Source organism: Vespa velutina, chromosome 9 (genome assembly GCF_912470025.1).
Source record: "Vespa velutina chromosome 9, iVesVel2.1, whole genome shotgun sequence".
NCBI classification, from domain to species: Eukaryota; Metazoa; Arthropoda; class Insecta; order Hymenoptera; family Vespidae; genus Vespa; species Vespa velutina.
This window is the reverse complement of record NC_062196.1, coordinates 4,952,510-4,968,128: the sequence shown is the minus strand read 5'-3', so window position 1 is coordinate 4,968,128 and position 15,619 is coordinate 4,952,510. Positions and strand designations below refer to the sequence as shown.

General features: G+C 31.1%; 3 protein-coding genes across 7 annotated transcripts; 2 read left to right on the top strand and 1 right to left on the bottom strand.

The window, feature by feature from the left end:
• Positions 1-539: 539 nt before the first annotated feature.
• Positions 540-2,829, top strand: LOC124951758 (sterol carrier protein 2). Of its 2 annotated transcripts, none has more exons than XM_047500610.1 (4): positions 540-744; positions 918-1,367; positions 1,450-1,825; positions 1,912-2,829. In XM_047500610.1, exons 2-4 carry the CDS (start codon positions 932-934, stop codon positions 2,774-2,776), a joined length of 1,677 nt encoding a protein of 558 aa, XP_047356566.1. In that variant the 5' UTR covers positions 540-744; positions 918-931; the 3' UTR covers positions 2,777-2,829. The 2 variants fall into 2 exon arrangements, with proteins under 2 accessions (XP_047356566.1, XP_047356565.1); XM_047500609.1 differs by having other exon boundaries at positions 915-1,367.
• A 1,191-nt stretch (positions 2,830-4,020) lies between these two features.
• On the bottom strand, positions 4,021-6,484 carry LOC124951790 (kelch domain-containing protein 4). The gene is made up of 9 exons (XM_047500688.1): positions 6,261-6,484; positions 5,985-6,155; positions 5,668-5,903; positions 5,423-5,589; positions 5,196-5,342; positions 4,899-5,117; positions 4,624-4,823; positions 4,351-4,537; positions 4,021-4,270 (listed from the first exon to the last, which is right to left on the bottom strand). The coding sequence occupies exons 1-9, from the start codon at positions 6,372-6,374 to the stop codon at positions 4,125-4,127; spliced, it is 1,587 nt and encodes a 528-aa protein (XP_047356644.1). The 5' UTR covers positions 6,375-6,484; the 3' UTR covers positions 4,021-4,124.
• On the top strand, positions 6,417-12,989 carry LOC124951788. Of its 4 annotated transcripts, none has more exons than XM_047500687.1 (8): positions 6,417-6,611; positions 6,808-7,111; positions 7,284-7,905; positions 8,111-8,243; positions 8,381-8,499; positions 10,008-10,102; positions 10,624-11,807; positions 12,700-12,838. In XM_047500687.1, exons 2-7 carry the CDS (start codon positions 7,101-7,103, stop codon positions 11,687-11,689), a joined length of 2,046 nt encoding a protein of 681 aa, XP_047356643.1. In that variant the 5' UTR covers positions 6,417-6,611; positions 6,808-7,100; the 3' UTR covers positions 11,690-11,807; positions 12,700-12,838. The 4 variants fall into 4 exon arrangements, with proteins under 4 accessions (XP_047356643.1, XP_047356642.1, XP_047356641.1 ...); XM_047500686.1 differs by having other exon boundaries at positions 6,595-6,656; XM_047500685.1 differs by lacking the exons at positions 6,417-6,611; positions 12,700-12,838 and adding an exon at positions 12,851-12,989 and having other exon boundaries at positions 6,624-7,111.
• The last annotated feature ends 2,630 nt before the right edge of the window (positions 12,990-15,619 follow it).

Here is a 15,619-nt window from a genome sequence, read left to right as displayed (position 1 = left end):
TAAATTCGTAAAAATGTACATACATATGATATTAAGGTTAAAGTTAAAGTTATGACGTTACACAAAAATGCACGTAAAACATTAATAAAATGGAACAAATTTATAAATATTGTGTCCTATGATTTAGTCGTTTTCTATGTACTTTTTGCACCAAGATCTATATAAGAATTTTTTTTACATGTTAATCGATAAAACGAACTTTAATCATAGAATTGTTTAATAACGCGTTATATTCGATTCAAATCGTGGCGCTTTTTGTAAATATGACGCTGATAAGGGAATTAACAATAGATATATTTTGTCGGATTATAGGATTTTATAAATTAGAATTTTATTTTATTGAAATTATTTAATCTCTTATATAAATTTTTTTATTGTTCTTTTATTTTTTAAATATAAAGATTTTAATGTTTCAATTGGTTTACATGTTGGTAATATCAATTGATTATTTATATAGTAACATTCTTCTATAACTGATCAATGATTCGTTATTATATTTCCTTTTAAACCAATCATCATTTGTTTGACAAAAACATTTGGGTTGTATACACTACGTGATAGAATATTTAGATTAAAAATATTTAATAGTAAATGATGTCGAATCTGCTTCGTCATCTGTGAGGTATTAAAAATATAGTTAGAAATTCTACATCTGATTAAAGGTCAACTTCTTTTTTATTACGTGTTATTCAATCTTTATTCTGTATCATCTTTATTCTATATCATCTCTATTCTTTAGCATAGGTATGTTTCTATTATTTGTTCTTATATTTGATTCACAATAATAAGCGCTTTGATATAAATTATATATATATATATATATATATATATATATATATATATATATATATATATATATATATATATAGAGGAAAGAAAGGATAAATAAATATTGTAATTTGATTAATCCTCAGTAGAGTTTGTCAAATTAATGAAGATGAGTTTAAAAGAAAAAGTATATGTAATTGGTGTTGGGATGACCAAATTTGAAAAACCCGGAAAGCAAGATGGACTGGATTATCCAGAATTGGGAAAAGAAGCGTTAAATAATGCTTTGAAAGATGCAAATGTTCCATATAGCGATATAAAAGCCGCTTGCGTTGGATATGTATATGGAGATTCAACTTGTGGTCAAAGAGTTATATATGAAGTAGGATTGAGCGGTTGTCCTGTTTATAATGTAAATAACAATTGTTCAACTGGATCAACTGCATTAATTCTGGCTAAACAAATAATTGAAAGTGGAAATGCCAATTGTGCTTTAGCTCTCGGTTTTGAAAAAATGGACCGAGGTTCATTGACAAGCAAATTTTTAGATCGTACAAATCCAATGGACAAACATGTAGAACTAATGGCTGATGTTTCTGGTTAGTTTATGTGATATTATATTTATACCATGTACATTTATATATGAATTTATGATATATAATTTGGAATAATTATCAACAGGAATAAATGAACGACCAATTACTGCACAAATGTTTGGTAATGCTGGTATTGAACACATGAAGAAATATGGAACAAAACCTGAACATTTTGCAAAAATTGCTTATAAAAATCATTTACATTCTGTAAACAATCCATATTCTCAGTTTCAAGAAAAGTATACTTTAGAACAAATAATGAACTCCCCAAATGTATTTGGACCTCTTACAAAACTTCAATGTTGTCCAACTTCTGATGGTGCAGCAGCTGCTATTTTAGCCAATGAAGATTTTGTTCATAAACATGGCTTGGAATCACAAGCAGTAGAAATTGTAGGAATGGAAATGTCTACAGATTTGCCATCTACATTCTCAGAGCGCAGTTGCATTAAACTTATTGGGTAAAAGATATAACTATTTTTCTATTAGTCTTATATCTAATGTAAGAAAAATCAATCATATATTTCTATTTAATATTTTTCTACAGATATGATATGACAAAAAATGCTGCGGAAAAAGTTTTCACATTAACTAAGTATAGACCAATAGATGTAGATGTAATAGAGTTGCATGATTGCTTTTCAACCAATGAACTGATCACTTATGAAGCTTTAGGACTTTGTCCTCCAGGTCAAGGAGGACAACTTGTGGATTCTGGAAATAATACATATGGTGGAAAGTATGTCATAAATCCTAGCGGTGGTTTGATCTCAAAAGGACATCCTTTAGGTGCTACAGGTATTGCACAATGTGCAGAACTTTGTTGGCAACTCCGAGGACAAGCTGGAAAACGACAAGTGCCAGGAGCAAAATTAGCATTACAACATAACATAGGTTTAGGTGGTGCTGTCATAGTTGCTTTATATAAATTAGGTTTTCCTAAAAATTCGACTATTCCCGCAACAAAAGCCATTACCCAAACTTCAGCATCTTCCGGTGGTGTTACTCAGAACAAAACTGGCAGTGTTGATCCAAATATTTTCAAAGCTAGTCCATTTTTTAAATTATTTGAAGTTGCAATGAAAGAAGATACAGAGGGGTTGATAGAAAAAGCTCGTGGAATTTATGGAGTTAAAATTATAAATGGACCTGGAGGTGCAGAAGGATATTGGGTAATAAATGCTAAAACAGGCAAGGGATCAGTGGAATTTAATGGTAAAACCAAACCTGATATTATATTTACTCTCAATGATAATGATGTAATTGATTTTATCTCAGGAAAATTAAATCCCCAGAAAGCATTCTTTCAAGGTAAAGTAAAAATTCAGGGTAATATGAGTCTTGCAATGAAATTGATTAATTTACAAAATCATGCAAGTAAGAAAATCGAATTACTTCGCTCTCGATTATAATTATATTTCTGATGAAAAAATTTATATATTTTACAATAATTCCTTGGTTATATGGAAAGGTATATTTTTTTATTAATACACATTGGAGGGCCTTTATAGATCACATAATAAGTTCGAAGTAATGGGTTAGCTTCTAATGGGTTGCATTTATATAGTTCGTACTATATAAAGTATTAATTGAATCATTAATTAGTTATGTTATATTTTGATAAATATTCATTTAATAATATGTAATTGTTATTAATGAACATGTGAATAAATATGAATTTATATATATATATATATATATATATATATAAATTACTATTAATCTCAAATGAAATGAATAATCATTAAAATTATAAATTATATTTTTTATAATCAATTCTGATAATATACAAAAATATATAATTTTCATTATATATAAAAAAATATAATTTTCTTTTATGATATACTAACCTTTCTGTGAAAGAAAAAGAAATTTGTTATTGTCATATTATATCAGTATACTATTGGTATACACTAATTTACATATTATTTTTTCAGAATATTATTTGTTGAGTTAAATTTTATACATTGTTTATGTTACTTTTTTATTAAATTTAATTAATATATAATATTTGGGATTCTAATAAGATCATATATTTAATTTGAATAATAACATATGATGTTATAAAATTTTATATATTACGATATATAATATTTCTATATCTATTATTATTAGTAGAATACTATGAGATTTTTTATTAATAAAATATATTTTTATTAATAATTAATTTAATAAATAATTATTTATAAAGTATTATGAAATTATTCCAAAATTATATATCATTCTTAAGAGCCATTAGCATGAATGACTGAATGACATATTTGTTTATTTTTATCATAAAATCATTTGTCCAAAGTTCATTTAATGTGGAAACGCGTTTCCTTGCGTTTGAAATGGATCAGAAAATCTTATATTAAAAAAAAAAATGTAAGGAAGATAGTAGCTTCTTTTTTACTAGAAGCTTTATTTTTATGCATAAACCATTGTCGAAAAAATACCATTTTTTGATACGATTTTTTTTTTCAGAGAAAATAAAACTTTTTTAAAAGTTCGAGAAAGCCGTATCTTTGTTTGAACCTTTATCTTTAAAATATGTTCTTATCCATCAAAATCGTTCAAGAATTACAACTGTACTCATTGTTGATATAAATCATTAGAAAAGTAGAAATGATGAAGAGCTTTAAGATAATCATTAATATCACAACAACCATATACCTATTCGTAAACAATTAAATTATTTATATTTCAAAAAATGTATTAAACCAGTAAAATGAATTAATTATAATAATTTAATAAATAATGTTTGTATGATAAAATAAATTATTGCTCATTACTAGAGGAATTATTACTCGTGTCATCATCGTCTTCGTCTTCTTCTTCTGAATCAGAACTACTTGTGTTATGCCATTCTTGTGAAGATAAATCATCATGTATTATTGTTTTCCATTCATCCATTTTACGACAATCTATAATTTTATATTATTAATATTATTAATATTAATTGAGTTATTTTATCATATCTTTAAAATATGTACACCTTTCATACCTAAACTATAAAAGTCATTGAAAGTATATTGTTTATCGCCAACTTCCAGCATACCACCATACAAATACAAAATATTATTTTTTACAACAAGTCCAGGATTTATTCTTGGTGAAGGAAAGAATATATTTTCCATTTTTTCCATACTATTTGTCTGTGTGTTACATGGACCACTTGAACTAACTGTTAACTGATATAATAGAACAAGTAAAATCACATTATATTTTGTATTAATTAAGGCACATGTAAGAAACAAAAATAACCAGGAAGACTCACTGTAAATATTTCATTTTCGTCGATATAAGTAACGGGAGTTTGTACGAGTTTATTAGAATTAGTTGTATCTGTTAATGAATTATCACAAATATCATTATTTTCGTTATCTCCATGTAAATTACATTCATCTACATGGTTTTCCTTTTGTGTCTTTTCTTTTTTACGTTGCCCTGGTGGTTCTCTTTTACCAGTCAATGTAACTATATTTAAAATGATGTATATTATTTTGAAATGATTACATCTATATTATAATATGATAGATCATTTATGTTTACCTTCATGCCATTGGAATTTTTCTAAGTCTAATGATAACAAATCATTATAGAATGTTCCCTGTAATTCCTCTTCATCATCTATATTATCAAAAACTCCACCAAATGCATATGCTATATGTGGTTGTATTAAAATACCAGTCATACCACAGCGAGGAGAACATTTGAGACCCGCCTGTTTCGTTAATATCCATTTCCATTTAAGACCGGTCTGATCATTCTCTAAGAAAATTCATATATTTTGTAATGAATAAAATTAAAAAATGCTTAATATATATATATGTATATAAATATTCTTACTATCTGGAGATAACAAGAACATGTCTGTATGAATTTGTCCCTTATCAACTCCTGCTTTAACTTTTTCTTTACTATAGCCACCATAAACAAGTAGTTTTTCAGACGTAGGTAACATTATACATCCAGAACGTGGTGCTGGCGGATTTCCTGAACAATTTCATATAAAAATAGTTTTTATATAAAATATTGTTTCATAATAAAGGAATTCTATTAATTTGTTGAATTACCAGCACATTCAATTTTATGCCATGTATATGTTTCCAAATTAAACATGTAAATATCATTATAATATTTACAATCTCTAAGATTATCATAAAAACCTCCAAATACTATTAATTTCTTTTTCATGTGAATCATTCTATGACCACTTCTGGCTGAGGGACCTCCAGGAGATCTTAAACAAATGTTTCATATGATATAAATTATGTCAAGAAAGTTTCAATATATTTCATTTTTCATATTCACAACATACGTTATTTTTTCCCATTTTTTCTCTCCCATTCTATAAACCCACAAATCTTTGTAATGATAGAATTGTAATTCTGATGGACTAGAAAATTCCCCACCAAAGATCCACATTTCCCCTTTATTTGTAGAAGTAACTATTGCTTGATGACCGCATCGAGGTGGTGGAGCACCTGGTGCTTTTATCACTGTCCATTCTTTTTTATTTAAATTATAAGTAAACATGTCACCATATACAGTGGTCTGTGTTAAAATGGAAATATTCCATTAATAGAAATTTTAGTGTGAATATAATTAACTTGTACAAAGATAATATAATAATACTTTTTGACCATCATGGAATTCTCCACCAAACATAATAAGTTCATCTTTAAAAGGATGAGCTATCAAAGAAAAATTAACCCTACGAGATGGTGGTTCAACTACAACTTCTACAACACGTTGTCTACGAGCTTCTTCCCGTTCAATATCGGCAATAACTTTTTCTATATCCTCCTAAAGTTTAAAAATAATTTATTTAATATCAAATTATAAGCAACAATATATAAAAGTTCTAATATCTCAATTCATTTTTATAAGACGTTTAGGTGCAAATTTAACCTCTCCAAGAGCTGCTAATTCTTTCTTCTGTTTAGCATTTAATTTTTTTTCCGTTTTAATTGCCGTTTTTGCCGTGCCACTTAACTTTTTCTTATTTTTATCTTTTTTCCCCATATTTATCTTTAAAATAAAATAATATTTTTGTTATAGGATAAACATACAGCACGTTTTTACAAGATAAACCGAGTAAATTGAGGTTAATGTAAATAAATACTGTTTTACCTACGGAATAATACAGAAACAGTATATACATTATCTACAATTTTGTTACAACGTTTAGTTGATATAATGAATTAACCGATAGGAGGCACTAACATCGGCGACACCAGCGCACCTATAAGACATTCCTGCGTAATTGAAAACTTAACATTCTTGTATCAGTTTAGCCTCCCTAAGGTTTAAATTATATTCTCGTATTCGATTATTTTATATATTAGTGTATAAATCCATACGAATTCTGAGAAATATTTTCTACAAAGGATTAAGTTGTTACGATTATTACGATATTCTGCATTATTTATCGTAATAAAAGGAGTCATTTTTTCAGGGTGTTTATATGATATGAATGCATGCAGTGAAGAGGATTACCGCGTAAATTATCTGAATGATGTTTTCTAAACAACGAATCTCCTCAATGACAATAATGACACGAGACGAAAAAACTGATATCATTATTGCATCGTGACAGTATCTGGTACTTTAATAACTTTGTGCCATATATGATTGAAATCATCAAGTTTTGAACTTTTACGTTCATTAGGTGGTTTTCTTTTCGTTATTCTCTGTGTCACGAGGTTTTTGCGCAACTTAATTTTCATAAGATTTATACTGGAAATTAAAATGGAGAACAGGTAAATCACGAGTTTCTTTAAATTCTAATTTAGTTATTAACGAATTTAGTTTTATATACTTGCATTTATACTTGCATGATTGGTTATGTTGGAAAAAAAAAATAGAAAAATAGATTTCGAATATGATGCATAGAAACAATGACAAAGATGAAGGTTAATCATATTATTGCAGGAAAAGTAAAAAACGTACAAGTAAAAAGAATAATATGTTTGGTAATTGGGTGAATGATGGGCAATATGAGCAAAGTAATAACACAATGTCGAACATGGAATATCCACAAGTTTTATGGCAACCAGGAATTCAATCTCATATACCGAATCATAATGGACAACGTTTATTCGCAGCAATGTCAGATCCTAGTGTTTGTGGTTATTCGCCAATGCCAATGACATATACGATGGAACCTGTATCACTTCCAACTATGTATAGATTATATCAACCAATGCCTTATGGTGTACATAATGTTCATGGTAGACTGAAGCAAAAGTTTTATCCCAAACCTCCAGTTATTCCAAATGGATATACTAGTCTGCAAGAGAATAAAACTAGTTCTACGGTATTGTCGTCTTATCAGAATGGAGATTATGCTAGTTTACCACCAGTAGCTAATAAAAGTAATGGAATTAATGAAGATGAGATAAGTTCAGAACATAGGAGATATTCAGATCCAGGTTTAGGACCTACAGAACCTCCTGTACATAGTCAGGATGATGATTCAGATAGTGTTGATAGTAGTAGCTCTATTACAACTATTGGTCGGAGTAACAAATTAGTTTTATCTCTCATTGAACAGGTTAGATTCAATTGATTGTATATATTAATACGATATTGATTAAGATTAAGATATTTTGGTATATAATTTTATGATATATTTGAATGAATTATTTTCTATGTAATGTCAGAAATTTACATAAATACTCATTGTATATACTCATTGATTCTTTTTTTTTTTCTTTTCTTTTTTTTTCTTTTTTTTTCTTTTTCTTTTTTTTTTTTAGATGGCAGAATTGAAAAAAAGCAATGGTCAACTTTTCAAAGAACTTAGTGAGGCTAAATTCGAATTAGAGACAATGAAATTAAAATTTTCAGAATATAAACATAGTTCTGATTATCAACCAGGAATGTTGTCAGGTAAAAGTTTTTATTGTTTTCTTTGATTTTATATCAATTATATAGAAAGGAAAATTACTAGTTTCTTTTTCTTTGTCTTTTTTTATTTTTTATTCCTGTTTTTTTTTTCTTTTTTTTTATTTTTTTTATAACTACAGATCTTATTCGTGAGATCAGGGAAGCGAATAAAATGTGCGAGGAAGGATTAGTGATAAAAGTACAATCTATGATGGAGGAGAAACATAATCAAAGATTAACAGAAATAGATATATTAAAGGTATGTATATCTATTGTTTTTATTTTATATTATGATTTTAAAAAATATTTTTTAATTTGAAAGAAAACAATTCATAATGAGAATTAAATTTTATAAAACGATTGAAAGTTTAAAAATATCAAGATCGACAACAAATAATTTATCATCATGTCGAACTATTCTATATATATATATATTTAAGATACGATTCGATCTTTTGGAAGTTTAGTCACCCGAACTTTCACGGTCGGTCATATTACGGTCGTAGATATACTATTCATGTGTTGATACTGTTCTGTTTGATTAGGATAGCCAGGTGATTCCAACATCCTTTGTTCATTTTCTTTCTCGATCCTTTCCCTTCGATTATCACGTATATGCGAATTCCTATCAGCTGATTATATCCGTATTTTTCTAAGTTTGGAGCGTGAAAGCCTTATCACTTTTCGTCATTTTCTTATACAAAAGAGACAGTTTATTTTGACCCTCGTTTATTTACTTCTTTTCTTGTTAAATACTTGATCAAAGTCATCATCTTGGTATAACACGTAGACGAAAATTGATTGAATTTTTAACAAGCAAGATGATTAGAGATGAAGAAGAGAGAGGATCCCTTTGAGAATGCATACATAAAATAAAATAAAATAAAATAAAATAAAATAAAATAAAATAAAATAAAATAAAATAAAATAAAATATAGTAAAACAAAAAAGAAACGAGCGCGCGGAAACGAAATTAACAACGTTCACAGATTAGACTAGCGTTATAAGAATGATCTTATTTCTGACCAAAGGGAGATATTGACGTTCTAACTGACTGGCAGTTGATATCGGAGAACCTAATGTAGACATAATACGAAATATCCGTGACGTGGTAAAAGTGATTAGGTTTCACATGGGGGAGAGAGAAGGGATGAGAGAGTGAGCGAACGAATGTTAGAGAAAGAGAAAAAAAGAGAAAGAGAGAGAGAGAGAGTGAGAGAGAGAGAGAGAAAGACAGAAGGGAGGTGCCTGCAGAACGACGCGTTTGAGGAGTGGAGAAAGGTGGAGGATGGGGCACTTAACGGCTGTCAGAGCCGGTCTCCCTCGTCCTCTTTTCCCTCTTTGCCCTGTCTTCTCAGGTTTCAACCATCCATTAGCCTCATCAACCGAAGCGATGGCGGCCACCGCCATGCCGCCTGCCTATTGGCAATCTCGTAATTGAACCTCCGGGAACGTTCCATTGTCGTAGATGTAAATGTAGTTCAGTTAACTATGAACGATGGTGGTTGCGATCGAATAAAATGTTTATATTCATATGCGTAAAACTTAAGGATCGCGTTTTATTATCTTTCAAATAAATTATGAACGTTCAAATGACGCATCTTTATTATGTTCTTCTTTAGATATCACAAAGATTATAAAAATTATTTGGTTGTAGTTTATGTTATCTTTTTTTTTTTTTTTCTTTTTTTTTTTCTTTTTTTTAATGCCATCGTTTATATTCCCTATTTTATGATAAAAGTATAAATATCATTTTTCTCATTTCAGGGCCAAGTGTCGAAGCTCATAAAGGAGAAGGAGGAAACCGAACGACGAGTGTCTAAGTTGGAGAAAGAAGTAACTGCACTGAAGTCGAGCGTAAAGTGAGTGGCTTTGAGTTACCTTTTAACGTATGAAAAGATGCTTCCTTTGTGGTAAGAGGGTTGAGGGAGGAAAGAGGTTTCTAAAGAATTTCATATAGTATTCTTCTCTCTTTCTTTCTCTTTTTCTCTCTTTTTCTCTCTCGCTCATAACGGCTAAAGCGACCATATTCGTCGCTTGCTATATACAACATTATTTTACATGTATAAGTCGCGAAAAAGGTATATGTCGTATTTGTGATAAAAAAAGGAAAAAAAAAAATTGTCCAGAGTAGTGTTATCTTCCCTTGTCAATATCCGTACACGTCTTATGATCGTAATAGCATGGTGGTTTGCCGATAAATACGTTAATTTAATAATTAATAAATTGAATTATCGACGAATACTTTTAACTAGGAAAATGACATTCGTTGTCCATCGGACACTCCTTGTTCGGTGATATCGAACGTTAAAAAATAATAGTAGTTTGCGATAAGAAGCGATAGGCCGGTACGGTAATAAAGAGAAATTCTATTCCGGGATAGCAACGAGGGTCGAGAGATAGCAGCTTTCGAGGAGGAAACTTTGGCCTTGCGACGGGAACTACAGGAGGCACTGGCTACTCGGAACCTGGCCGATGGGACAAAGCACGGGACAAAGTGCGTAAACGCGGTATCAAGATCTGTCACGCCTGTAATTTTCGAAACGCCCCGTATAACGAGCACCCCCGTGCGTACCGCTCTTACCGAGACCTGCAACCTCGTTCCCGCCATCTCCTCCTCGATTCCCAGCACGTCCGTCGTCTCCGATCTCCGTTCTCGATCATCGGAGTTGGCCCTTCTTCTCGTCCGGGATAATAAAGAGGAGGAGGAGGGCAGCTTGCGAAAATTCGGCTTAACCGAGTCTATTGACGAGGGGAAAGGAGACGACAAAATGGCCGCCGTCATAGCCGAGAGACAATTATCGGCTATGTTTTCGGTTCCAACTGAGGAGGCTGCCATCGACGGGGTAGAACATTTAGAGTCCGTGAAAGAGAATCGGCGAAACGAGAGAATCGACGAGGCTGAGAGAACGAGAGCTGGCGGAGGAGGAGGAGGAGGAGGAGGAGGAGGAGGAATTGGAGCTGGAGCTGGAATTGGTGCTGGAGTTAACGTCAGCCAAAGAAGATCTTCATCGAGGAGATCTCGCAGGAAAAGAGCTGCCGCGATGAGAATGATTGATGATAACGGAGGAACAGGAGGAGGAAGAGTAGGAGTAGGAGGAGGAGGAGGAATAGGAGGAGGAGGAGGAGGAGGAGGAGGATCCAATCAGATAACGCGAGCAACGGTAGCAGAGGAATGCTCACTTCGTCATAAAGACTTCGAGAAACAATTCACAATCTCGTCCTCCCCAATCGTTTATGATTCGAAGAAAGAGACAGAGACAAAATCCGAGGAAGAAGAGGAACCTCGTCGTTCTCCTCGCGATCGCCTCGTCGAGATCATACCGGAGGTCACCGTCGTTGACGGTGGCTCCTTCGTACCGAAAGATCTTTGTTCGGGAGCGGGAATCCTGACCTCCAGAGTCCTGACAGCACCTTCACGCGCCACCTACACCACCGCCTACATTTAGGTTCCGTACGCGCGGGGCCCGACAAAAAAGCAAACCACTCGTCGGCGTATCGCCGAGGGCAAAAGGGGGCTTCAAAGGGCTTGCTAGAGGCTACTACTATGTACATGTCGAATAGCACGTAGGTCTCTATCATACACTCGTCGTGCATGCGCTCTTCGTAGTTTTATACTTCTTTTTTTTTCTTCTTCTTTTTTTCTTTTTTTTTTTCTTTTTTTTTTTTTTTTTTTATTTCCCCCTATTTTTTTTATACTCCCCCGAGATTACGCATCGATCACACATACATTCACCGATTTCACGAAGCTTTTTTACTTCACTTAGCTCATTTTTTTTTTTTTTTTTTTTTTAACGATCGCAATCGCTTACATAATAAATAGACAGTACACATATTAATATATACTATATATACTCTTTGCGTACTCTCGGGAAAAATGAACGTTCATAGAACGCTTGGAATGTTGCTCGAGTATAGTCTCTTTTATTATTTGCCATTTACTCCTGCTGATAATGTCTTTCTTTCTCTTTTTTCTTTCCCCTTCCTGTTTCTTTTCCTTCTTTATTTACGTTTACACGTCTTCTTACGCTAACTCCATGTATGTATGTATGTATGTATATATTTATGTATGTATGTACGTATGTCTGTATGTATGTATGTATATATGTATATATGTATGCATATATGTATATATGTATGTATGTATGTATGTATTTATGTATGTATGTATGTATGTATGTATGTATGTGTGTAAGTACATATCTTTGCTGTTTAGTAATCGCACAACTCTTTTTAGACTTTCTAATTCTTACGCACGTTCTTACGCACGTACCTTCGCACTTTTCTACGATCGAAACAGATAGATCGGCATGATTTCGAGAAAAAGAGGAAACCTTTAGAATAGCATTTTTCTCCTGTCTTCTTTTCTCTCCCTCTCCCTTCCCCCCCCCCCTTATCTCTCTCTCATTTCTTTTTTTATCCGTTTTTTTTTTCGTTTTTTCTTTTCTTTTTTTTTTAGTACGTGGCTCTGCTTTATATTAACACTCCTCTTTCGTTCGCTTTTAAAAACTTTGATGACGCTTAATCGGGTCGATTAGAGGTGGTGTCCTACTTGAACGTGCGAAAACGTAACGAATGAAAATGAAACGAAACGAAACGTGATTTGTCAGACTGGAGAAGCTGATGGACGATCTGCAAAAAAAGGCGAAGGTCACCATAAATGACGACGGCGACGAAGAGGAACGTGTCGTCTCCTCTTCTGCCAATCGTCGTTCTACCTGTCCTTCGTTCGGCGTTGCTTCTTTGGGAAAACGATGTCGTCCATCAAAAAAAGCTTCCCCATCTTCGTCTTCGTCGTCGTCGTCGTCGTCGTCGTCGTCATCCTCGGCAACGTCGAAACTCGAGAACGAACCTGAGACCGAAGAGGATGAGGAGATCGATCTAGACAACGACGAGGATGTCACGTCGAAAAGGCAAAAGGATATTAAGAATCGTTCTGATTCTAAGCTAACGACTATACATGACAATTGTATGAATCTTTCAGGACCCGTTACTGATCTTTAAAAGAAAAAGAAAAAACAGTTCTTCGGTATCCTTATATTATTATTCCTCATCACCTTTATCATGATCCATTTATCGATCAGATATTAATATCTCTATCTATCTATCTATCTATCAGTCAATCAATCAATCTCTCCCCCCTCTCTTTCTCTCTCTATCTCTTTCTCGACGCATGATTAGATATTAAGAATAATTTATTATTTTCATCCTTCCCCTCCACTCCCCCTTCCCTTTGTATTCACATCAAGCCTTATGGTTTTTTCTTTTCTTTTTTTTTCTTTTCTCTTTTTTTTTTCTTTCTTTTTTTTCTTTCTTTTTTTTTTCTTTTTTCTTTCTTTCTTTTTTTTTTTTTTTTTGTATACCGTAACACCACCACCGTATATCGTGATATCGTGAATACCTTCGAGTACTTAAAACAAATCAATTCCCAATTTTTATGAAATCTAAAAAAAGAAAAAGAAAAAAGAAGATGAAAAAAGGAACGGTCGGTTCGAACGAGGACGAGAGGTTTTGCTTTTTTTTTTTTTTTTGTTTGTTTTTTTATCTCTTCCCTTTTTTGCTCATACGCGCGAAGAGCTTCACTATATACGTATTTGTTATATGGGATATGATTTTATTCGATTATTAGCAAAGTCCGGGTGGTCCTCTGTGATTCGTTATTACAAGATATTCCTTTATTTTTATATATGAATATACATGTGTGTATAAGTGAAAGCAAATTATCTTAGGATTGGTAGATCTGAATTGATCAATTATGGCGCAATCATTCTTTTCGATAGAATTACTGCCATTAATTTCTCTTTTTTTTTTTTTTCTCCCATTTTTATTTATTTATTTTTTTTCCTTTTTCTATTTTTTCTTAAATGAGAAAAATGAATAAAACGTGATCTCTTCGTCATTTTCAAATTTATCAAACCCATGACATTTTTCATTGAATGATATATAATAATGAGATAATGATACTCCATTGATCAATTAATAATGTTTATATTACAATGTAGGAAAATGTTTATGTTAATAGGAACGAAAAATTGTGAGAATTTTGTTTTTTTTTTTTGTTCAAGGAAATATTATTATATTCTTGCATGATAATCATCGAATAGATATCATTATATTTTCATATCTTCATATAGGATATATTAATAAGATAAATTGTATATAATTAAGTAATATTATAGAAATGTATCTTAACCGAATGATCTTACTATTATTGTCGAGTGAATAATACTGTTATCGTTTTATTTGCTTTGCACTTTCACGTTTTTTTTAACGTTTAATTTAATCTTAATCATTTAATCAAGAATTTTAAAGATTACAAGAAAACACAAAAAAAAAAGAAAAAAAAAGAAAACCAAAAAAAAAGAAAAGAAAAAAGATTGCAATTATTATTTTGTCTTTATTCATCTCAATTCCAAATGAATATTTTTTGTGAACAATTTAAAAGTAAGAGATCACGCCGAGCAGAATATCAAAGCAATTGTTTTTTCCTAAGATTTAGTAATAAAAATTAATATTAATATACTATAAGAAATAATAATATAGTTATTTTAGATTAGTTGTAAAGTTTTATAACGACGATCATTATTTTACATTAGTTATAAAAAATGATCCAAAATCAAATTAGTTTTAAATACGCGAGAATTCACAATTGCCTTATCGCATAGTGTTTGGAGCAATAACATAACGTTAAGATGATTATTGTAAATAACACGATCTCGCGATAAAATAGTGATGTATTGTTTTTATTAGAATTAACCAAAGATTGGGATTTTTCTTATCTTTTCTTTTCTCTTTTTTCCTTTTTTCTTTTTTCCCTCCCTACGTAAAGTTTTATCGTAGAAGGAAGTAGATATAATGAAAATAGTTAACCAATGTATTAATGAAAGTTCTGCTAACGATAGATAATGTTTGTATGTAGTATATAAAAGTAAACTACATACCTCGTTACGTAATCGAGATCTTCAATAAATAATTAAATAAATCTTTGCAAGATAACACTGTAAATACATACATACCGTTTTCCCGTACTATGAAATCTCAAGTTAATGTGTATTTTCATTACATTTTTTATAGACTTTGTAGTAGTTCTGATTAAACTGTGTCATCACATAATTGAATTTATATAAACATTTAATCTATTTGTAATAATGATCTTTCTTAAAGTGCACTATACAATACGATTGATGTCAATCATATTTGTAATATCTTTTTTTTTTTCGACTGCATTTTTCAACTTAATATTTTTCAATGAAAAATTTAATATCGCAATTAAACGTTGTTACAATTCCCTTGTTACACACACACACATACATACGCACACATATACAAAACATAGTCTCTCTTTTTCTCACTACGCAACACACACATACACACACATC